This window comes from Lepisosteus oculatus, chromosome 12 (genome assembly GCF_040954835.1).
Source record: "Lepisosteus oculatus isolate fLepOcu1 chromosome 12, fLepOcu1.hap2, whole genome shotgun sequence".
Taxonomy (NCBI): Eukaryota; Metazoa; Chordata; class Actinopteri; order Semionotiformes; family Lepisosteidae; genus Lepisosteus; species Lepisosteus oculatus.
In genome coordinates this window covers 31808730-31832931 of record NC_090707.1, presented here as the reverse complement: position 1 = coordinate 31832931, position 24202 = coordinate 31808730, and the positions used below count along the sequence as shown (strand labels likewise).

The window sequence follows — 24202 nt, the reverse complement described above, 5'->3', positions numbered from 1 at the left end:
CTGGAAAAACTGGACAGTAGGACTTGTGGCATGGTGAAAAAGAAAGCAAAATAAGAATTAAAAACAAAAGAGCAAAAGGCTATTGCTATAATGCTACAGAAATTGATAAAAATGTTTTCCACGTCTCAGGTTTTTTAGAAGGTTTCATCAGTGTTGGAATCACGGAGAGGTAGCTTGTTCGCAACTAAAATGCAGGACTGTAGAATTTCATATTGTAGGATATGAAAATGGATTCAGTGTAGGGTATTCCTTTAAGCCTGCAAATGTATGTGGTCCCTTTCACTAGACTGGTTCCAGAACGGCTGGATCCTGTTTGCGGTCAACTCCCAAACTAGAATGGTGTATCTCTATTCTCCTGAACCAACACGAGATCTTACAGGTTTTGCTGGTTCTTCAGTATGGCTATGCCCCACACACAGAACACTATATCAGCGCTCTGAGAGTGGGGGGTTGTATCTGTTTTATGTTTGATGGGATTCTGTCAATAAGATAAAGAGGTGAGTAAAGCTACTAAAATTAATGTTAGGGTTTGCCTCAAGAATGGATTCCCATTTTTAGAGAACCACATCCCTTTGGTGTATGTACACATCAGTTTGTTAACAACCATATTTGAGAAACATTGTACCTCACAAAGCAGACACTCGAACCAGAGGCAATTTTCCCAGAAGCCAGTTAACCTACCAGTATGTCTTTGGTCTGTGGTAAGAAAATAGAATACCTGGAGGAAACCCACTTGCACACAAGGAGATCTTACAAGCTCCACACAGATAGCTACCCAATTATTAAACCCTGAAACGCAGCTATGCTAATCACTGCAACAATGTGTTTCTAAAGTATTCCTTTCTCTGTGTGTAACCCAGTCCAGACAGAGCAGTCATTCATGTGCTGTCAGTCCAGCCTTGCACCCTAATCTTCTGGGATAGACTCCAGGCTGCTGTGACACTGACCAGGATAAGTGCCTTTCTGATAATGTATAGTTTTACTTTAAATAACTACACCCTAGAATGAAGGGTATGGAAAATGTTTATTGAATGTTTTAGTCATAGTAAATTGGTCTTAACCTGCTTGGCTGAGGCTCAGCCTCTTGGCAATAGGATAAGGAGGAAATCACAAAAAAATCACACTGCTTTGACAAATAGATAAAAACAATTTATTAGGTTATATCTCTATTCATTTTGGGTTTGTGTAGGTATAACATGAATTAAGATACCAAGCTCATGTACAAATGAGACCTGACCTAAACATATAAGAATGGGCAATTTACTGTACAATGGATTTCAGTACTTTTTATGTACTGAAACAATGTAAGCACACATCTAAATAAATGTAATTAAGTTTAGGGTAATTTTAGGATATCGGAGTTACATCTTTGAAACCTTTTCACTGCCATAAAAGAGGTACATCACTATAATATTACACAATAATAACAGGATCCCATCATATACAGAGTATACATTTGTTTCTGTAAAGCAAAGTATTAGTAGAAAAATTTCAAAGCTTGCAGAGGGTAAAAATAATTGGATTTTATACTGTATTATAATTTTCTTATAAAATATGACAACAGTGCAATTATACTAATATAGAAAGAATACAAAAATAACAATGCTTACTTAAGCTAACACTTAAGTGACTGATCCTAAATCTTTAGGGTGAATTTTTGCCAAAGGGGTACACGTTTTCTTTTTAAGTGAAGTAATGGACCTTCACCCTCCAGTTCACTCTTCAAAGCCACACATTTAAATAAGAGAGACTTTCACTAGAACACCCTTCCCAAAAGTTCAAACCATACTTTCATTTTAGTGCGCTCATAAATTACATCAGCATGAAAACCTTATGACAGAAATGATCTATCAGCTTTTAAAACATTTTTTGCTGTAACTCAAATTCAGTTCTAATGCTAGACATCTAGGATTGCTGGTAAAAAAATAAGTATAAATGTTTAGCACCAGAATGTTTTTTTTCAATTAAAGATATAAAGCAAACAATTTCCATGTGCTTATAATACATACTCTTGAGCCTTTAGAAAGGCCTTAGACCATGCCTTTAGAAAGTGATATTATAGGGAAAAGGACAACAGCAACATTATTTTAAAAAACAAAGCTTTCCTTTTTAAGTGAGTTTTCATTCAGAAACAAATTCGTGTATCTTTGTCAAAACCTCATTTGCCAGTTCTAGCACCTGCTTTTCATTCTGAGAACTGTACTTATCATTTGGAATAAGTGGTAAAGGATAACTACTGGGATACTGAGTCTTTTTGGCATCAACACCAAATCCTTTTAACATGTGTACTGAGCCAGGTAAAATGCTGAGTTTAGAGCTATACTGAGACACCTGCTGGGCAAGATGAGTAATTGTGCTATGTGTTGGTTGGTTCCCATTTTTCCTGTACTGTGCAGCTATCAGGGCCTTTTCAACAGCTTGGTGGACCTTGAAGAAGAGCCATTCTGAAGCTTTGTCTCCACTGTCATTTGAAGCAGCAGCAAGGTCACACTGTGCTTGCCTGAACCAGCGCTGAGCTTCTGGAATGTTAGACCTCTCCTGTTGCTGTCCGTGGAAAGTCCAGAAGTTATATTCCCATGAGGAATAGCGTTGGTGGAACCTAGTCCTCCCTTTTTTATGTCGAGATGCTTCCCTGTCCCACCGCTGGTAGAAACCTCCATAGCTCTGATTTCTTTGGGTCCTAAAAGGGGAGTTGTTGGCTCTGGCACCATTTGCAGATTGGCCCTCTTCCATCTCTTTGATTCGCTGTTGTATGTATTGACAGACCTTTGTGGCAAGATCGACACACTCTGGGTTCTTGTCTGGATGCCACTTCAGGTAGAGACGTCTGATTGCTTTTTGTCTTTCTTCCTCCAGCAGAGACCAGATGTCTTTCAAGCACTCGTCAATTTCTCTTTTAATCTCCTCCAGCGATTTTCCTGGGGTTCTATCAGGTGAAGGTGGAGCCTCTGATGGACGTTCAGAGAGAACAAGTGCTCTGCAGGTGTTTCTAGTGGAACACGGTGATCTCTTTGGCCTCTTAAACTGATAAAGGTCAAGGGAGCTTACTTCAACGACCTCATCTTCCCCTATATTGATCTTATATCTGTGAAAAGCTGCTCCTCCTTGGTTTTCTGTTGTATTCACAACTTCCACAACAACTGCATAGCAATAAATTTCGTCCTCGGATGATGGCTTCTTGTAGCCAACATACTCTCCTTTTTCAAAGTTATTGAGGAAATCCATGTCAAGGGAGTCAATCCATTCATCGGGAATAATACTGCCAGGCTCTGGCAGGTCACTTTGCCCATCCTCTTTCATTCTACTGTCCTGTATACCACTCTCTTCTAAAACGTTCTTTACGTCTTCAAAGTTTTCACACACCAGCAGCTGCCCAAGAATCAAGAGTGATTCCTGATTCAACACATTGCTTAAAAAGGCATTGATCTCCATTACTAGGCAGCCATTTATTTTAGATATTACCTTCAGGATCATGTCATTCTTGTGTAGCAGGTAAAAAGTGCAGCCATTTTGATTCCTTTTCACATATACTTGCTTTTCAACTTCAGTATTGCTGAGGGGTTCATTATTAAGTAAAAGTACTGTTTCGAGTGTCTCACAGCAGATGATCTGAATTTTGGAAAACATATGTTCACACATTTTAACAGCATCACTTTCAGACACACTACCATTGAATTGTCCTCTTATAAGACACACAAGTCCATGCTGAAAGTAGGATGAAGACAAATGGTTATCAAAATAGCCCCAAAATTCACAGTGTTCTCCATATTCACACACTTTCAAAGTGGCGTCCATGAGGTCTTCCTTTGTGACCTTGGACAGCATTTTGGGACAGATCTCCTTAGGCAGCATCTGAAGCAGCTTCTGTTGTTCATAGGAATCACTACTGAGGTTACACTTGCTAAGTTTTTCAAGAAATTTCAATTTCGTCTCCAAGACTTCTTCACATCTTTTAACCTGGAAAGCTGTATCATTAAAATACAGTGATTCTGACTTGTACAATTTGCCATTTGTTGCTGGCAGGTATAAGGGTTTGAGATGCTCCAATTGGCGCTCCATAGGCTCTTCTTTCAACAGATGAAAAAGATGTTCCACTGCTCTTTTAACAGTTTTTATCTGATTTGCATTTAGTGTTTGCTTGTCAGATGAATCTTCATAAACATCTCTAAGGAGGCTGCTGTAGTGCTTTGCAGAAGGGGTTTCTGCAACACCCACACTCTGAAAGAAGTCAATGTATATTGCTAGCTTGAAAGGAACTTTATATAAGTATGGCCTGAAATCCTTATCATCCTTCAGACTCAGAACCACACAGCTTGGTTTAACCAGTGCAGCATCTTCTTCAACCAGAATAAGTGGAAGGTCAATCAAAGACTGAGCGTCAAAATCTACTGTCTGCAGAAATGCATACGAATGACGGAGAACGTTGGCTCTAGTTTGGATCATAGCAGGAGTCTGGCACAGTACTTGACAGATGGTTTTCAGATTCTGAATTACACATTCAGTAGGTGGCTTACAGACAGCTCCAGCTTCTTTCAGTATATTTACATGCCTTATAGTAGTATTGACTAATGGTAGTATTGGCATAGAGGTCCAAATTAAAAGTTCAGACTTTGAGTCCATTTTAATGAGTGACCCGCTGATTGACACGGCTTCCTCGTCTCTTGCAAAAGGTTCATGGTATCTGCGTAGTTCTTCTTGCATTTCCTGGGGGAAAACAAATTTAATTGTTGATATCCTGCTCAAAACGTAAGCATGTGGTTCCCCTTGGGATGTATTCAAAAGGGTCTCCAGAACTTTAGTAGACCTTCTCTTTAACAGTGCAAGAGAAACGTTCCTTTTGGCATCCTTTTCAATTTGTTGTGCGAATTCAATTAATTCTTCCTCTGATACAGCATGCTTAAACCCAAGATCCTTGAGCAGATTTTTTACCCTTTTATGGTTACATCCCATGTTGTACCAAAACTCTGTGGGGATGAACCGTACATCTGGGAGCATGAGCTGATAAAGTTCAACCTCATCATCATAGAAATAGGAGGCTGCCTGAAGATTGCCATGGATATCTTTTATGAACCTTGCATTTCTCAAATGGGACAGGATGCAGTCTTTGTGTTGTCTGTAGTCTTCATAGTTGTTCTGTATCTCTAGCAGCATTCGAACAGCACTTAGCATCTGAGACTCAGTCAGCCTGCTTAAGAAAGGCAAAATGAACTGTACATAGAACTCCACATCATTGAGAATGTCGATTTTCATGGAACTGGACAAGTGGAGGTTGGTTGAAGTATATTTGAGGAATATAGAGTTGTTATCGATTAGGTACAAGTCAGAAAATGTGTGTATGAGCTCAGTGTTTAAGATGAACACATTTCTGTGCCTGTCAATCCTTTGACGCCTCCCTTGCACTGTTTCAAACAGAGGCAATGACTTCAGCTTACTTAGGTAAGTGTTTGAATTACTGGAAGCACTTAACCCAGCCTGCAGATACAAGAGGAGGCTGTCCAAGTCACAGCCACTAAGCTTATCAAATTCTAGATTTTGTTGTGAGTACAGTTGCTCCAAAACAGCACTCCTATCAGCCACATTTAGCAGCTCAGGCACGATGTAGCACTGTAGAAATTCAGTGGAGAAGAAGGAGCGATCTACTTTGACAAACCCCAGCTTAAAGAGAATAGCAATTAATACCTCCGGTGAGTCAAAAACAACACTTGGTAATGAATTCATGGTTGTTAGTAATTGCTTGTTATTTTGTTTGGGGCAAATGACAGGGATAATAGAAGAATCAGAAAGCAGCTCTTTTGCTTTGTTGAAGGTGTTTTTTCTATTCTTCTGAGCTGCAGAATGGACTTGATCCTCAATGTATTGCCACAAAAGTTTTAGCCAGTTTGACAGCCTCTCATTTAGAATGTGCAGCGAAGAGCATGAATCAACTTCAGACTGTTGAACAAGGGTGCGGAGTTGATTTGTTAGAAAGGCTGCTGAGAGAGGAATTGTCAATTCTTTCAGAAGATTGGCATTTTGAAGAACATCAAAATGGCTGTGGTTAATGCCGTAGTCTGCAAACCCGTGTTCTAGCCCTTGAAACAACTTAACAAACCTTGTGAGGAATTTTGCAGCCGTGCTTTGAAAAGGCCTCAGCATTCCATCATGAGTAAGTAGAAGGGGCAATCCATCCAAAGTACTGGAATTATTCCCGTTAATGTCTTTCAGACAGTAATCCAACAGGGTTTTACATCTTAACTTGTTCTTGATTAACGTCTGGCTGACTGGTAGTGGCAAAACATTCAGCAGCTTTTTCTTCAGATAGTTTCTTAATGCCTCTGGGTTGAGTACCAAGACTTCAGCTCCTACTTTCCTAACACTTTTCAATAGTTCATCCATACTCCTTGAACTGGGTACCAGGTTCATTCTAACATCCATTAGAAGCTGAAGAAAGCTCTCACTCTCTTTGTTTGTGAAATATGGTGCTTCAGCTAGGTCTGGCTTGGAAAAGGCAGACCAGGTGACTGTGTATTGCTTTGAAGTTTCTCTTACAGTTTGGCAAGTTGACTTACATAAAACAGGCACTACAGGCAGCTGTTTTTTACAGATTGACTTGTAAAGCTCATGGATCATTCCTTGCCACTCTTGTGCTACATGATCTGAAACATGGGGGAAAAATCTCAAGTAGAAGTGCTCCAGGCTATAACAAAGAAGTTCCAAAGGCGACATTAGACCTTTAATGTTGTTTGCTCGAATGTAGTCCAACAGGTCAGCGTACAAAGGTGCAATGACACACAGTTTGAGTAGCTCATTCCAGTCAGTCTTCTCACTCTTGCCATCTTCCTTCCACAGGACCCTTCTGGATGTGTCCACCTCAAAATTTCCATTAACATGCACTGGGAGGCCTGTATGGCCCGGCAATGGTAGGAAACAAAAAGCTTTTCCTTCAATTTCAGCATTCAAACAGGCAGCAACAGTCCCGTATGGAATTCTTCCGTATCTCTTACAGTCAGTGTTCTTTGTGCAGTGGTGTTGACTAGGCACCCCAAACTGCTCTGCCACGATCCATTGACTGTTTTTTTTATCAGATAACACTTCCATGGTGTACATAATCTGGTATGGACTTATGGATCCTTCTGAAAAGTCTGAAGCTAAAGTCTTCTGCATATGCTTTTGAAAAGGTTCCTTTTTTATGCGGCTGTCTTCTGATAGCTTCAGTTCAGCAGTGAACAGTGTCTGCAGCTGATTTGTACTTTTATTGAATTGATGGAACTCAATTTTTCTGATGTGCTGCAGAAAGAGAATCAAGCCTTCGGGGTCTTCAGAAAGAGCTTCCAGAAGTTCTTTAATGTCACTGGAGTTGACTGCATGGTTAGATATTTCTGACGTCACAGCCATCTCATCTGTCCTTATTGGAAGCCTAAACATGGTACCTTCGGTAAGATTAAAGACTGATGGTAGGAACGTATCATACACATCCACAAATGCATTTTTGAATTCTGTTTCTAGTGAGAACTTGCAGCCTGGATGTTCCTTTGTTGCTGGCTCCAGATAGCTGAGATGTGGATCAGAAATGCAAAGCCATTTGTCTCCTGTTAAGATTGCTGGGCAATCTGTAAGATGGTAAACGGAATTAAACCCAATTCCATATTTTCCAATTTTCCCTGGTGCTCTGTTCTTTCCTCCTTCACCTAGTTGCTGAATACCCTGCATGTCCACCTCAGAGAACACCTTGTTGTTGTACACACACAGTGCTGGTCCTTGTAGTTGATTCCATTTCTCTCCAAACGTTTTTCTTGTGCTATGCATCCTGGCATCCCAAACAAAGTGAATTTCAGTTGCCTGCGCATCGTCGGAATTCTGTATGAGCTCTTTCAGGATGTCCTTCTTGGAAGGATAAGATGCAATGATGTTCCTCAGCCGCACAGTCAGTTTTTCATGCTGTCCAAACTTGGTAGCAAAGGGTGAAAATCCAGAGACTTTATGATTCTGTAGCATGTGATGCCGAGTTGTTTGTACCTTCAAGTGAAGGGCAGTAGCACGGGAAATGCGCTCATGGCACAAAATGAGACTTTCGGGAACAGGCAGCCATGGACTGTCATTGTAATAGAGCTGACTGGAAAGACGTAACACACCACGGCTATCAGGCAAGAGATACTCTGTATATCTGCTGTCATGGGCCTCGTGCAAGCCATTTATAACAATTCTGAGACAGATCTCAAGGTCGCAAGGGGGTAGGGCGGCTGCCTTGTACTTTGCAGCCAAGCTTTGGAGCACAGCCATGTAGTCTTGTGAAGTAAACGCATGTTTAAGGCCAACACATTCCCAGAGGTTTTTGAATTTGGAAAAAGAGTTTGGAAGCTCGTAAAGGTATGGTCTTGCATCAAAGGACACTTTCTTTGCCACAGTATTCACACTTACAAGCTTTTTTTCAATAAGTATGAAGGGATATTGTTGTGCCTTTTTATTAACAAAAATGTGGGATTGGTTATTTCCCTTCAACACATTTTCCAAATACTTATAGCATTGAATGGCCACTTCAGATAGCAGAGATTCATCCAGTTCTTCATATAGAGCACCTGCCATCTCCAGCTGAAGAAGCACTGTATTCAGTGGTGGTTTACTCAGAGCTCCCAGTTCTACTAGGACAGCATCATGGGAATTCACTGGGTATGCATACTGGATTTCTTGATGTACAGTGAACTGTGTCATGTTCACCAGATTCCAAAAACTAGAAATGTAAACTTCTGTGGGCTTCCTAAGTGTGACAGCCTCTTTTCCCTTACTGACAATTAAAGGAAGGCAAGCTGGAATGAATGGTATATTTCTCAGGGCTCTCCAGGCAGGTGAGGAGGTATCATTCAATAATTTACTTGCTAGATCCAGAATGCAGGAAACATGCTTGTATGCTTTCTCTTTATCTCGTTCCCATACACTGGCAATGGTCTCTGCCCTTTCCACTAAATCAGTCAAGGATAGACTGTCACTCAGCATTCCGAGTTCCAGCAATCTAAAAATCCGTTGAGGAGAACAGAAGTCTTTTGAGGTTCCTTCAAGGACACGGCCTTCCTCCTTTTCGAACAGGCGAGCAACTTTCCCTGCAGGATTCACAAGTTTCCCAATGTACTGGAGCTGCCTGCCACCTTGTGTTGGAATGCAAGGGTGACTTTTCAGTAGATTATTGATTGCTTCATCATTCATGTCAATCGCATGCAAGACAAGAGCATTTCTGTTTCTGGGATCCATGGCATGTAGGTTATTGAACACAACTTTGCTGTAAAACTGAAACCAGTCAAATGTGTTCTCTTGAATTGCCTTGCCAAATCCAGTTGACTCAAAGCTGCTTCTCACCCACTCTGGAAGAGGAACAGCTAAGCAAGGTTTCTTCACTTTGTCTGAAAACTCCTTTAATGCAATGTCCCCAATTTCCTTTTGTTTCTCTATTTCAGGGTGCAAAAATCTGGCATTTTCTATTGAGCACCAGTTTTGCCCATTGCTAAAGAGTTCAACGGGGGTGCCAATAAAGTTCTGAGCAACTGCAGAGTAGAAAGCAACGACCAGTGCTTGAAAAGATGTCCTTACTTTTTTAAAGTCAGGCCAAAATGTGTAGCAAGTGTAATTTCTGAGTTTCCCCTCCTGTGTCATTTTCTTCAACACTACCAGCACGGTAATGTAAGCACTGCTCACACTGTCTTCCAGTAGAGCCTGATTCCACACATGTTTTATTCCAGATTTCCAAAGGTTCTTGCGATTTGATGTTACAGAAAAAGATCCATTGACATGCACTGGAAGGCCAGAAAAAATTGAGAGTGGGAGGAAACAAAACATCTGGCCTTGAAAATGACTTGTGTCAGGTTCCCAATGTACTCCAGCTGGATCTTTCTTCAGAGGTACAGCAACACTTCCAACTGGTAGAGAAAAGCTAAGGTCACTTCTTTTAGTTAATGCCATCTTCAAGGATCTGCCCATGCCAAAGCATGAATATAGAAGCCAGTATTTCACAAGCTCATTTTCTTCAGTTTTCCTGGCTACTTCGACAATATTTATCTCAAAGCAGTTGATAACCTCTTTGTATTTTGTATTCAGACTTGCTAAACACTGCAGACAATTGAGCTGCATCTTAATCAGAGGAAAATCATCAGGTGCATTCATGGTGGTCACAACCTGCTTTGTAACTGTCATGCGAGTGTCTATCTCTTTATGTTGAGGAGGAACCGAAGCAGTATTTGGGAGAAACTCAAGCGACACTTTGTCCAGATTCTTTAGAAAGAGTAGAAAATTCTGGGAACTTTCCATTAACTGTGTCACTAAGTTATGGACTTGGTTTCCACCATAGACTTTTTTACTGATTTCTGAGGTCTCTGCCTCATCCTGTGTCCGAAAAGGTAATTTAATGAGAGTTCCCTGATAGAACCGCTGGTTGCTGTCTACTTCAAGATTACAGCCATAAACTCCTTGGTAACATCTGAACTGCCCAGGGAACCTATGAAACAGCCTTTCATTGAACAAGTTAAGTTTGATGCCAGGGTTACCTTTGTTTAGAATGTGCTTTTCCAAATGAGTGATATTTGGGTCAAAAATAAGTATGTTTTTGCCACTCAGGATTGAAGGAATGTCAGTCACGTGATAGACTGCATTAAATCCCAATCCAAACTTTCCAATTTTCTCTACTTGTTTGTCTTTGGAGGGAGACCCAACTCTTGTGATGTTTACCCAGTCTTCTTCTGTGAACAGTGCATTATTGAAGGCCCAAAGACATGGGCCATGACAGGAGGACATACCTGGGTCTATAAGGCTGTTTGAAGATTCTCTATTTTGCCTGTTGTCCACCATAAAGCCACAGACTTTAGCACCAGCATCTTCAGCATTTTGTAAGAGTTCTTTGAAGATGTCATCTTCTTCATCATACTCCTTAAGAATGTTTTTGATTCTTAATGTTATTGGTTCTGTTTGGCCACTCTGCTCTATTCCAATGAATTCTGGATTTAGTATCCGAGTACTAAGGAGGGGAACTCCCAGCCACTTTGCTGTCACTCCAGGTATTTCCTCATGAATGACATGAAATACCTCCTCATCTTTAGCAAGGTCTTCCAAACCATCCTTGGTAATATCGCAAAAGACAGTGGAAGACAGGGGCTGCAGATTGAATTTTCCTTCATTCCCAGTCCTTACGGGTACTGGAAGATCTTCTGTAAATGCTGCATTATCCTTTCTCATCCAGTTGAGAATTGAAATGGCCACTTTCAGTTCAGGGGAGGAACCAAATTTTGGATGCCTTTGGTCAATTGCATGTTTTATGTGATAAAGTATGTCAACAACTTCTTTCTTTGACAATGCATCTTTCACTCCAAATGTTGTTAGCAAAGTTCTATACCTCAAAAATTCTTCTGGCACCCTTTGAATGTAATAGCCAAGATCTAAATCAGGGGGATAGGATAAAACTACATCCTGTGGGGAAACAAACTGACCATTAATCAATATCCATGGCATGTCTGTGTCCAGCATCAAGTTCTTAAACTGTTCCATTTTGCTCTGCATAAATGTGTACATGGCATGTAGCATAACATTCAAATTCTCATTCATTCTTGGATCTTTAATTTCATTTACCATTGTTATTAAAGCAGACAAGTTTTCAAATACTTTTTCTCTTGGGGGTGTCCGAAGAAGACCAAGTTTCAAACTTACTTTCTCAGTCAGTTCATGAGTAAGAGGCATGACAAAGCCCACAACATTTGTGTACTTTGAATCTCTCATATCCTTTGGCTTATAGAAACTTTTCAGTAGTGAACTGTGGTTTTCAGTGCCAGTTCCAGGACTGTTGCAAGGATACCACTGTGTATTCAAAAGCTGCTGAATTTGTGGTTCTGAAAAGTTTGAAAGTACAGCTGTGGAGTTTAAAACTTTTATCAGTGCTCTGGCTTTTGTGAGAGCTTTTTCCGCACAAACTGCATGCAGCTGACTGATTTGAGTGGCAACATGTAAAACATCACCAGGACTAATGTCCCCTTCTTTTGACTTTAACCCAAGTAGACGTAGACTATCCAGCATCTCTTGTTTCCCAGAAAACATGGCAGGTGGAAAAAATTCTGGCTCAAACAAAGCTTTAAATGTCTCATTGCAAGGGTCAAACAGGCTGGATGCTTTCACTGGGGCCCTTCCATTCGTCACAATGAAGCACAGATTCCTGCATTTTCTGTGTAAATCTTGCTTCTGGGGGAAAAGAAAGATGCCACACTCTAAAATCCAAACCATGATTTTCTCTGTTTCTTGTCTATCATACAAGCCCTTTTCAATTCCATTTACTAGTACAGTGGCTGTCTCAGCTGTGTTTAGGAGGGTGATTTTCATTAATGATAGAATCCTCTCCTCTGCTTGAGTTGCACACTTTATCCTGATGTCTGGCATGAGAAGATCAAAAGGGAGTGGAGGGGTGGAATTCGGAATCACAGCAGTCTTTGATCCAGCAGCAATGAAGCCCCCAGACGTACTTGTGATTGAAGGCATTTGTTGGAACAAGGGCAATTTTAGTAGAAGTTGCTTTTCATCATTGGAAAAAGATTCCAAGCTTGAAAAATAAATTAATAGTTTTTCTCGTTCCTCGAATGATGATGAGCTGATGCCATGTATCACTCTATCAGCTCCTAAATTTAGAAAAAGCTGCAAAATGTTTCTTGGAGATGGTGTCAGAATGTATGTGTCAAGATCCTGGTGTTTCAGACATTTGTCCCTTTCAGAAATAACAGTCCCCCCTGCCTTACTAACAACCGCAGCAAGTTCTCCTGATAAGCTGGCCTGTTTGCTGTTCTGAAAGACCAGAGTTGTGTTCTGCATCAACCTAGCTAACGTTATGGCACGTGTATCATTTTGAAGAGTATTGAGAGGTATTAGGGGCATTCCAACAAAGTACTCCAGGGCTTCAAAATGACGGATGAGAAATTTCCAGAACTCCTGCAACCATTGAGTGGGAGGATGCAGCTCATTTCCAATTTCCCAAATCACATGACCAGAACACTCTTTCCAGTCTTTGGGTAAACACTGCTTTGCAAGATTCGCCACAACCTGGGTATTTAGATTGAATATCTTGAAAGTATCTGAAATGAAAAAGATTTACATAGCACAACCATGACAATGGCACAGGGCAAGTAGACTGAAAAAGCATGAATGATGAATTGAAACAGGTACAAAATGTGCACTGTTCGTTCAGAATAAATTAATATCACTCATGGTTGGAAAACTGTCTCTGTCGAGCTTCATAGAAATGTGTTTAAAGGTTATGTCTTACTTTCTAAGTATTAATCAGCACCAAACAGAATAAAGCATACTGCATCTTATTAAGGGAAGTAGTATGCATGAAAGGAATGACATGGTGTCGGAGGCTTTCTCTTCTGTAGAAGATGTGCCATTCTGAGTGCCTGTTGATGATACCTGCCCTGTTCAAGACACATCAACCTCTGTAATGGTTCATGATGAAAATGAGTTCACTGCTTCCGCCATATCTATAGCCAACAGCTACAGTATATCTCCCTGCAACTCACAACTGGCAACCCACTGAAGCTAAGCAGGCATGAGTGTGGTCAGTACCTGGATGGGAGACCTCCTGGGAAAGTTAAGGTTGCTGCTCAAAGAGCTGATAATGGGGCCAGTAGAGGGCGCTCACCTTGCAGTCTGTGTGGGTCCTAATGATCCAGTATAGTGATAGGGACACTAGCCTATAAAAAGGGATCTGCCCTTGTCTGAGACAGAAAACTGAGGTCCAGACTCTTATGTGGCCATCAAAAATAACATGGTGCTTTTTACAAAGAGTGTGTAACCCTGGCCTCCTGGCCAAATTTCCCCTTTTACCAATCATGGCCTCCTAATAATCCCCATCTATGTACTGGCTTCATTACTATGTTTTCCTCCCCACTGATAGCTGGTGTGTGGCGAGAGTACTGGCACACTTTGGCTGCTGTCATATCATCCAGATGGTGGAGGAGAATCGCCATTACCTGTAAAGTGCTTGGAGTGGAATGTCCAGAAAAGCACTACATAATTGTAAGGTACTTATTATTATTATCTTCTAGAATCAGTCTCAAGTCTCCAGGCTGAAATCTGATCAGCAAATGATTATATTTACCCATGTAGGGCTCAGTTAGGTGGATCAGTATGTAGAAAATGAATGTATGTTCCCTATAGACCAATGAATCACTGAATCCCAAGATATTTTGTGGGATGCTCTAAAGAGACAGTTTCCAGGTATCAGTAACTCGAATTACGTTTCAGGGGCTCAGATATGCCCTTCAGCAAGAATGGAATTTTTTGCATTCCAGCTTGATGGATATCCGTATTTGCAGTGTACATATGAAGTATGTGTTTATGTAGTGGGTAATTACATGCATTAATTGGAGTGTTTTCCACTATCAAATTTGATGCTAATATTTTAGGGTTCCTTATTTCATTATCATAATTAACTGAAAACAAAGCCCAAGATTTAGTTTCTGGGTCCCATCTTCTAATATTCATGATCTTGAAGGGTTATTTAGATCACAGAATCATCTAAAATATATATCATACTTATATATATCTGATTTCTACCATTTTTACTAAATAAACACAAATAAAGTCTTACTGTTTTCCGCAATTTTCTTCAAGTGGTGCAGAATGCCAGATCTAATATCCTTGGGTAAAAATAAATGTTCAAGTTGAGGAAGTAGAACTCTGTAAACAGAACAAAACCATTTTCAATTAGCTAAAAGAATAGGTTTTGCAAAATAAGGAAATGGAGCAGATTTATTAAAAATAGTATTCATGGTATTTAGCATGGTATGCTAAAAGAAAAAGATGATAACAATGATAAACCTTGTTTATCATTAAAAAATACATCTTACCAAGAAAAGTCCTAGAGTCCTAATGTCACATAACAGAAACTGAGTATATCTTTTTGACATTAAAAGTGCTTGTTATCAATCATTTCTTTGCCAAATATCTAGTATGACAAATTGTTAGTGTTATTTACTACAAGTAGAAATAATCAACAGATTGTGTTAATGTTAGTTACATACCTTGGGAACTCCTCATTTTCGATCAAAGTTACTAATTCTTCTCCAAAGGTTCTGAAGGATCCGTCACTAAGAGGAATGAGCTGAAGCCCTCTGAGATCATGGTAGCACCCATCACTCAGAACATACTCCAGAAGAAACAGTATGTCTTCGTTAGACAGTCCGCTCAGGTTGCTTTTGTGGAGGACTCTTCGAATCAAATCAGGAGTGACGAATGTCAGTGACTGCGGGTTCTTAAACACAGACTGGATTGCTCCTAATATGTGGGATGGAATTTTGACTAGGAGTTGTCCCTCCTTGATTAGAAGATCAGCAATGGCTTTCATCATAGAAGTGTCTTTGTCATCTGGAGGCAAAAACACAGCCTCTGCTGCTTTTACACACTGCTTTTCATCTCCTGCTAGAAACAAAACATTCAGCTGAAGGAGGTGTTGGAAGATTTCGATTGTGACTCCCGTCCACCTTTCTTTGTCTTTCATTTGACTGATGTCTGGCCACAGCTCATACACAGTGGAGGCTGGTAGAAGGGAGTGTGTTGATAAGTTAATGGCATCCAGGATGATCTGAAGGTAGGCGAGAGGAAGAACCATCTGTACTAACAACTCATTCCACTGAGCTGATTCATCATACTTCTGGTCTTCTTCCTGCCACTTAATGTGCCTCCTATTGTCCGTGAGACCAAAACAGGCATTGACATGAAGAGGAAATCCAGTCTTGTTGGGTTCATTGTTAGGCAGAGGCAGGAAACAGCTCAGTCGTCCATTGAACGACCCTTCCTCTTTGTCAAGGGGGAATGCTAGGCTTACTTGAGGAGAAAAACATAACTTCTCTGTAAGTGAGTCAAGTTGTTGCACATGTCCTTTCTTCATGCAACAAGATGTCACAAGCCATTGTTTTTGGGTTTCTCTGTCATTTGAAGAATGGTACGAAATATGTTTCAACCATGTTGAAGCCTCTGCCTGTACATCATTTCTTGGTTCCAAAATTTCACTGATATGGGGCTTTGATGCAGTTACCTTGAGATGGACGTTGACACTGCCCTGGCTGTTTACGTGTATTAATGAGACTGCAGTGACATTTCTCAAAAAAAGGAGACTCATGTCCGCATCGGCACTGAAGCTATCAAAGAGCTGAGTAATTTTTTCCGAGGTGTACAAATTTGGTGAGATCTCCGATGGCTTGTCACGCAAGGGAAATCGAAACAGCGTGCCAGAAAAGTGTTGGTCTTTACTGATGACATCTTCCCACCTCTGGCCGCAGACTTGTTCTAACACATCTTTGAGTGGCTGGAACTGATCGTGCAAACTCAGCAATTCTTCTCTGTCCTCACTGTCATCAAGAGACCATATGTTCCCTCCTTCTCTTTCACCAAAAATGGTCTCCTGAGGGTCCAGCATGCCAAGATGTCCGGCACTGAATATAGTTGGCAAGTCTGGAACAAGAAGGGTTAGAGCATTTTTGATTGATACAGATTCAGTTGTGCATATTATAGAATTCTGTACACAGCAGGGACTTGACATCTGTGAATTTAACATTCGTGGACTCACTTATTTGCAATTTGGTTAGGCCGATGGGAATTTGTATGGAGGAAGAGCAGAACAGGATGAAACCGAGTTGGTGGTTGTTAACTCTTAATTAGTGGCACAACAGACAAATCTATGTAATGAGTGAGCCTCTCCCTGCCACCTGCCCAAGAACCTACTACCCAGCATCTGCATCTCAACTTGCTCTTGTTTTTATACTGTAACGAACACTCCCAGTTCTGTGTCCTCAGCATGGGGAAGGACAGGCTGCAGACGCTTAGACGGATGTTTTCTAATTGCTCCAATTCAGGGTCGCGGGGGAACTGGAGTCTATCCTAGCAAGCAAAGGGCAAGACAGTGTGCAGGTACACCCTGAAGGGATGGTGCAGGGTCGCAAGGCTGACACACAGCTATAATCACACTCACACCAGTTATCCTAGAAGCCAGTTAACCTACCAGTATGTTTTTGGACTATGGGAGGAAACTGGAGCACCCAGAAGAAGCTCATGCGAACGCAAGGAGAACACAGAATGAAGAAACATTACTGTAGTAAGTTTATTGTTGATTAACATTTGCTATGGAGAGTGTTGATCAACGTGTGGTCTAAATGTACACTAACTTTTTACTGAACTGACATATTAATAATTGTTATGCTGAGTAATGTCTGACAGCTATTGGGTTGATAGTAAAAGCTACTGTAAAAATCACAGGCTAATAAAAGCCTGCAGTGTAGCCACTGTTGCAAGATGTACAGTTGCAATGTGTGCTTTACGACAGGTTGTAGCAGCAATTTATTCCATTTCTCTTGTAGAGATTACTCAGGCACATGTCTGTTCTCTGCTGTCTGAGCCCAATTTACCACACATAGCCCCAACTCATTCCACAAAAGTTCAGTGGTAAGTCAGGTACACCAACTATAAATTAACTGTCATGTTCTCATCTAGGAAGAAAGCTGTTGTATAAAGATGTAAGGTGCCCTGTTTGGAATGCTGTTACATCAGGTTGAGCACATAGGAAGAGTAGGGAGTGAGGTCACAGGAATCTCTACAATTGGAGTTCCTTCCTCCTAATTTTAAGTAGACTTTACATTTAACAACTTAAATAACCTGTCAATCAGCTTTTTCCCTAATGAGGTTCAATATCTGAAATCAGTATCCTATTCAAAATGCATGTATAAACAGAGTGATAACTTTCTTTTGATGCTCAGTTTAGTATTTAATAAAGCAGATACTGCAGGGAAGGTGTGGTGGTGTTGCTTAAGTTCCAAAGTCCTCCCACCACCTAAAGACTGGCTGGGTTAGACTGACTATTTTAACAGAGCTTAGTTGGCTAGTCAAGTGTTTTCACCCCTGCCTTGTTCCCTATGGTGCCTAGTTATGTTCCAGTTTGCTGAAGTCCTCACCAGGATATTTACGGTATACTTCTATGAGATATGGAGTCCCCATTCAGTTTTGAAAGATTAATAAATAATTTCTGTACAAAAATAATTAAAGCCTACAGATTAAGCATTTTTGACAATCTGCTTTAAAAGGGTACTTTGGTAGGTTCTTCTGCTGTATATTACGAGGCATTATAAATTCACTGTAATTCACTGTAAGCCTAATTTAAATGGTTGTTACCTGTAATATGATAGACAGAGTTGAATCCAATTCCAAACCGGCCAACTTTATTTGGATCATTACGTTTGATACTCCTGCCAGTTGATTGAATACCTAGCCAGTCCTCATCAGAGAAGACAGCATTGTTGTAAGTATAGAGAGCAGCACCTATGAGAAGAAAAAACGATACTTAGAGAGACTGAAATTGAAGGTATTCGAACATTGATAGTACTAAGACTTAAATCATGAGCCATGAGCTGTGTGGACACGTTTGGGTAGTAGGTTTAATGGCAACACTGATGATAGACTGTTAAGAACTACCATTTGTTTTCTATGTCTGCTGACATTCCTAATATTGCTTCTGAATAAAAATCAAACTCTCATAGTCTATTGCTTTGCATTTCCTAAATGAATGAGACTCCCAAGGCAGATAATTTAAACCACAGCAGAAGAGATCTTTAGAGTGGTATTGATGATAAGCAAATCATGAGAATTGTTATCTACAAATCTTTCACATGAACATATTTTGTCAGGCATAACACAGAATTTGCAACTACGTATGAAAACAGGTGTCCAAAAATAACTTGAGAGAAGAGAATAATAATTAGGAACACAAAAGGCTATTGTCAAAAAGGTTTCATACTGTACAGTATATTGTCAAACTTCTAACAGATTAGCATCTCTGAAGTTGCTTTAAATATTCAAATTTAGCAAGTAAATTTGTTCAGATTCTGGTTCAAGACAATGAAAAACTAGAAACGCTCCATACAACAAGAACACCGTGGCAAGAAAAAGTGTACCAGTGTTACAGCAGCCTCACATTATTTGCCACACCTTTCATTTATATTTCCCACTGTACCTTGGTATTTTCTGAGGTCCTCACTCCACAGGGCTTCATTCCCATATGTTCTCTCATCAAAGATAAACAGCACCTCTGTGGCACAGGCATCATCTGCGTTCTGTATCAACTCCTGTTTCAGACACAATAAAAAGAGATATGTGAAGATTCTTGTGGCCAGGATTCTCACCTTCAACAGAACAAAATTGTGCTGAGTTCCTTTCCGCTGTGTTTAAAATAATGAAGCAAACTCCATTAGAAAATCTGATACTGTAGGTGGGAGAAGACGTTTAGGCCCAAATTGTCCAGACGTCACATTGTAGAAGCCGATACCTTGGCTTCTTCAAGTGGATGAGGTCCTAGGATTAGTAACTTCCAAATGCAGTACATGGTCTCAGAGGCCTCCCCCTTTTTGATACCAGAACTGGTGGGTAGTGTGTGAGATCCACAAGAGACTGTCTTAATTACCTAGCTGTAAATGTAGTGTTAATGTTACCCATGGTCGCCACAGCGACATAGTGCTTAGAGTTGCTGCCTCACAAAGCTGGGGCTGTGGGTTCACTTCCAGACCTGGGGTGCTTTCTGTGTGACATTTGTATGTTCTCACCGGGTTTGTGTATGTTTGCAACCACAGTCCAAAGACCTGCCGGCAGATTAACTGGCTTCTGGGAAAATTAACCCTAGTGTGAGTGTGTGCATGTCTGCATGTACTTGGCTCTCCTGCGACCCTGAATTAGATGAAATGGTTAGAAAACGAATGGATGGATGTTACCCATGACAGCCAATCGCACCATACTATATCAACAGATAACTGCATTATGAATTTTATTTTCACACATGGTGTGCAACTGCCTGCAAAGCTTACACATTTTGCTATCACTCGAGTGTACTACACACTGATTTCAAATTAGACTTTAGATGCCATACAATGCAGTGCCATATAAAAGTATTCAGACCCTTTGTAATGGTGTCCCATTTTGTGAAATTACAAAATGATGCATACACATTCTTTTTGAACTTTTTGCACAATGAGCTATTAGCATATGCCAGACAACTGACGGTGTTAAATTTTGTTAAGGCTTTTAACAAAACAGTTCTCACTAATGTCTCTGTTATCTACATTGTGCAGCCCTGCTTAAGGTGAAGGGGGATGCCCATCTGTCGTCTTCTCTGTGCAGGTTGCTAGGAGCGGGCCAGGGAGGAAGAAGTTTATCTTCTTTTTGGCCAACAGAGAACCGACCATTGAAGAGAAGACCAGAGAGGTAGACCCAGCTCCACATGTTGTCTCACAGAGTCGAGACAACAAGTTGCAACAATCAATGACAGTAGTCATTAGTAGCTTGGCTAGTCTGAAATTGTTGCCTTCCTGAATAATGATTTAGCCTCTCTCTCTGTCAGGGAAGCAGTGTTTAGGCACTCATCCGTGAGTTAAAACATTCTCTATTCTTTTGGCTTGCTGAAAGGACCCTTTATCCGATGGGACTGAGACAGGGAGGTCCCTCAGCATTTCAGGAAAGTAAAAGCTGATAAGTGTTGTATATTGGTCTCTGCCTGGTTAATTTGTGCTCTGCATGCATACGGTAGATTCTCTGTTCTGGTAGCCTGGGTCTCTTTTCCCCCACCTTCACTATCACTGCCAGAAAGGTCTTATCTGGTACCACTGTTCAAGTCCAAGACGGTCAGCATACATGAAAGAGTTCGAAATTTAATTACAGCACAACCAGGATACACTGCTTTTCACTTTACTCAGGTAAGCCCCATTCTTACCATTCTGAAATATGAGAGCTCCCTTCACCTGGAAGCTACTATGTATAGTACAGTACCTCCACTTTTCATGTAACCGTGTGGGCACATCCATTTGCTTTGTCAATAAACCCAGCACATTGTCCACGGGTTTTCTGACATTCAGTACATTAAGTGGGTGGTTCTATTACAATGAGTGCACTCTGCCTATTAGCAACACTTTAAATATATCTGTACTATCCTTTATTAAATGTTAGCTACCGGGCATGGGTGCCCCAGCATGTTTGAACAAGTAGGATTTGTGGTGGCTAGATTTATGGCTTTTCCATTAACGTTTTAAAGATTTATAAAGCAAGCCTTCAGTATATTTGTATTGGCTGATGATGACGTTAGTTGGTCTATTCAAACAGTAGTATAGTAAAAGTACACAAAGGAGATATGAAAATTGGCACTTGATCCATGAGGATCACTGTGCTCGTTTTCATTCCAGTTGAAGTCTAAAACCCTGAAGCCGGTTTACCTGCTTTTGCGTTCAATCCTTAATTTCAAAAGCACCTACCTTCAAGAAGAATTTTTCCAGTAACTTTATATTTATATTTATATATTTATATTTTTAGTTTATAGTCATTATTTGTTTGTTTGTTTGTTTGTTTAATTTGTAGGTCTGGAGCTCTATAGGCATCTTTAAGAACACCTTAGATTACACTATCACCGTTTTTATACTGTTATGCCTTTCCTCGGTCTCCTGCAAAAGACAACACAGAAACCCTAGAGAATTAGTAACACTAAATATGTGCGATAACGACAAAAGGAACTAATGGCAGGCCGCATTAACGCAGTATTGCTACACGAAAAACAAGCAGAAATTCTTTACTGAAAAGAAAGGGTTGCTAATGTGTCGATCTCACCTTCAGTATCTGCCCGCCGTCTGGATACCTGCGTAGAATATCTTTGAGGTAGTCAAGGAATGGTGGCGAAGTGCCCCCAAACCTCTTCCTACAAAGACAAGCCAGAAAAAACAAGATCTTACTATGACTTTTTTTTAATTGAACGTAATTAACCGAAATAAGTACTACAAGCAAACTTAAGAACTGTACCAAAACGTATGTTTATCCCCCATTTGCTTTTAACGTTTGCCATGGAATTTCCAAACATCCAGTATGATATAAATACAGTATAATAACATTCCTATAACAAAGCGGACAAAGTCCACCATGTGGACGTTTCAAACAGGCTACTTACTACAGTCCGTCTTTATTAATTTATAAAATAGTTTATGACGTTATTACATCATTTGTTGGGAGCGGGTTCGTAACCAGTTAAAAAAAGTAAAAAAGATTTATTTTACTTACTGCCTTTTCTTCCTTCGGCTTGCAGTATCACTCATTTTTCTTCATATGGTCCCAAAAATAAACATACTATAACGTTATTAATCTAATAAGTGTAAAACGTAAAGCGAAAATATCAACTATTCAAAGTAATGAAGAAGTTAATTATTTTTAGTATTTTTATGCAACCATCCAAATCATTAAACGTTTCCAAATACAAAGTACAAATCTACAATTTGAGTTCTGAAAATGACCTGTAAAAACATATACTTTAAGAATTGCCTTTATCAACTACAATAACATTAACATGGAAAATAAATTAAAGACTTCGATTTTAAGACGTGGATATTAAAATAAATACCTTTCTTTTTCAACATGGAGTGGGCTCCACATCAAATTTACCAACACAATAGTTACAACCCTGGACGCACCGGGTTTTATTGACTCGGCAGCCTTGCCTTCCTCTTTTAAAACGGCATCAGTTTCGTTTTTCACCTTAGATTACGCGGAATCGAAACCTTGAAATGTAAATATTGTGTTTTGTGCCGTATTTGTTTTGTGGAGAATGCCAGACAAGCTACTGAGATCCACCCAGATTATGCTTCAGGGTTAAGACGTAAAAATTTTGACAATATTCAGGATGTCTGTTTCCACATGCGGCAACCTTTTCACGCTTTCTGTCCTATTCGTTTGCCGATGTGATTTACTAACTTTCTCACCTTTCTCAACCCAGTCTTTGCCTCTATATCACGGCTGGGCAACGTACTAAAGACATTTGAGCGTACCATCTTGTTTAAGAGCAGTGCCTTACCCGGTTTGAACCCTTAAATGGTACTGTAGGAATCCATAGCCCTAACTAATGTACCCGTACTTCTGCAGCACAGGCATAAAAAAAAATAAAAAAAAATATACAAAGCTTCCTTCTATTTTATCATCATAAACAAGCATCTGCATTTGTAAACAAATATGCAGTGGAAGAATTATTTGAATATATGGAGACTTTTTTAATGCGTGTGGCAGAGATCCAAAGGATTTAAATAGCAATAGAGGCTTTTCTCTGACGAGCTCTAATCGCCTTAAGGTTAAATGAGAAAACAAGAGCACCTAACTGCTCAAAGACATGGAACACCTGGATGAGACACACTGGTCACACAGTCTGCCAGTTACCTGAGGCCTGGGTACAGCACAGATATCCCTGCTGGAGATACACAAGCACACCATACTACAGTCTAAAGCAGTGAGGTGCTGTGGTGGTCTCCAAGAGTGGATATTATTGCATTATGGGAGTCCATGGATAGCTGCCCCAGGAGCTATTCTGCAGCTGTTCCTCATCATCTTCAACGTCCTGCAGTCTGTGTGGGTCCTAATGCCCCTTTATAGTGATAATATACTGCAAAAAAGCTCCATCCTTCGGGTGTGATGTAAAACCAAGGTCCTGATTCATTGTCATCAAAAATCCTAGGGCGTTTCTCAAAAAGAGTAGGGGTGTTACCCCAGTATCCTGGCCAAATTTCCCAATAGCCTTTAACAATCATGGCCTCCTAAAAATCCTCATCACAGAACTGGCTTCATCACTCTGTTCTCCTCTCCACTAATAGCTGATGTGTGGTGAGCGTACTGGCGCACTATGACTGCCATCGCATCATCCAGGTGGGGGCTACACATTAGTGGTGGTGGAGGAGAGTCCCCATTATCTGTACAGTGGTTTGAATGGAGTGTCCAGAAAAGAACTATATAAGTGTAAGGAATTATTATTGATTATAATTATTAATGGCTTGCAGCATACCTGGCATCCACAAGTTCACCAGAGCAGCAGGCCCTTGTTCCTAGTGCCCTCCAGTAATGGGACAGTCTCTTAACAAGTCCAAAAGTCAAACATCTCATTGTCCTCGAGAGCGAGCCAGGTTTAACCCCCTTTGCCTCGGTCCCACCATCTTCCACCAGAGCACAGGCCCCACATTTCCTTCCTCTTCCTGCAGCCATTCCTACCTTCATGACCACAGCCAGGGCCATGAAGGCAGCCAGTGTAATGCTGGTTGGGTTTACAGATTCCATGGCACCATCTGCAATTGATGACCAGAAACATTGATTCATGAATTCAGAAACAGAAATTACATTAAAGACAGTCTTTAAAGAGCTGTCAAGGAACACTTACGTG

At 40.4% G+C, this 24202-nt stretch overlaps 2 protein-coding genes across 13 annotated transcripts in view; one reads left to right on the top strand and one right to left on the bottom strand.

Moving 5' to 3' along the window:
• Nucleotides 1-1010: 1010 nt before the first annotated feature.
• On the bottom strand, nt 1011-22494 carry sacs2 (sacsin molecular chaperone 2). 3 transcript variants are annotated; one of them, XM_069196364.1, is made up of 8 exons: nt 22406-22494; nt 22069-22134; nt 21625-21712; nt 18995-19106; nt 18157-18303; nt 15018-16446; nt 14585-14673; nt 1011-13067 (listed from the first exon to the last, which is right to left on the bottom strand). In XM_069196364.1, exons 2-8 carry the CDS (start codon nt 22101-22103, stop codon nt 2122-2124), a joined length of 12846 nt encoding a protein of 4281 aa, XP_069052465.1. In that variant the 5' UTR covers nt 22104-22134; nt 22406-22494; the 3' UTR covers nt 1011-2121. The 3 variants fall into 3 exon arrangements, with proteins under 3 accessions (XP_069052465.1, XP_069052464.1, XP_069052463.1); XM_069196363.1 differs by having other exon boundaries at nt 22069-22121; nt 22407-22494; XM_069196362.1 differs by having other exon boundaries at nt 22069-22107; nt 22406-22489.
• LOC107078830 (zinc finger protein 329) overlaps nt 5595-24202 on the top strand; it is a 33811-nt gene continuing 15203 nt past the window's right edge. The window contains exons 1-5 of one of the 10 annotated variants that reach the window (XM_069196370.1): nt 5595-5684; nt 6829-6899; nt 13889-14015; nt 16848-16902; nt 20152-20235. The gene's annotated coding sequence lies outside the window, so the exon portion shown is untranslated. Of the gene's footprint in view, nt 5685-6828; nt 6900-13888; nt 14016-16372; nt 16461-16847; nt 17087-20151; nt 20236-24202 lie in introns of those variants that run through there. The other 9 variants (XM_069196366.1, XM_069196374.1, XM_069196372.1 and 6 more) reach the window with 9 other exon arrangements.

What these genes read in the sequence shown, in the direction of transcription:
- sacs2 (XM_069196362.1), bottom strand. Translation starts at nt 22,437, where the DNA reads ATGTGGAGCCCACTCCATGTTGAAAAAGAAAG. An exon ending in AGCCGAAGGAAGAAAAGGCA is followed by an intron (nt 21,713 to 22,068) that starts GTAAGTAAAATA and finishes TTGTCTTTGTAG; the next exon opens with GAAGAGGTTTGGGGGCACTT. An exon ending in ACGGCGGGCAGATACTGAAG is followed by an intron (nt 19,107 to 21,624) that starts GTGAGATCGACA and finishes TGTCTGAAACAG; the next exon opens with GAGTTGATACAGAACGCAGA.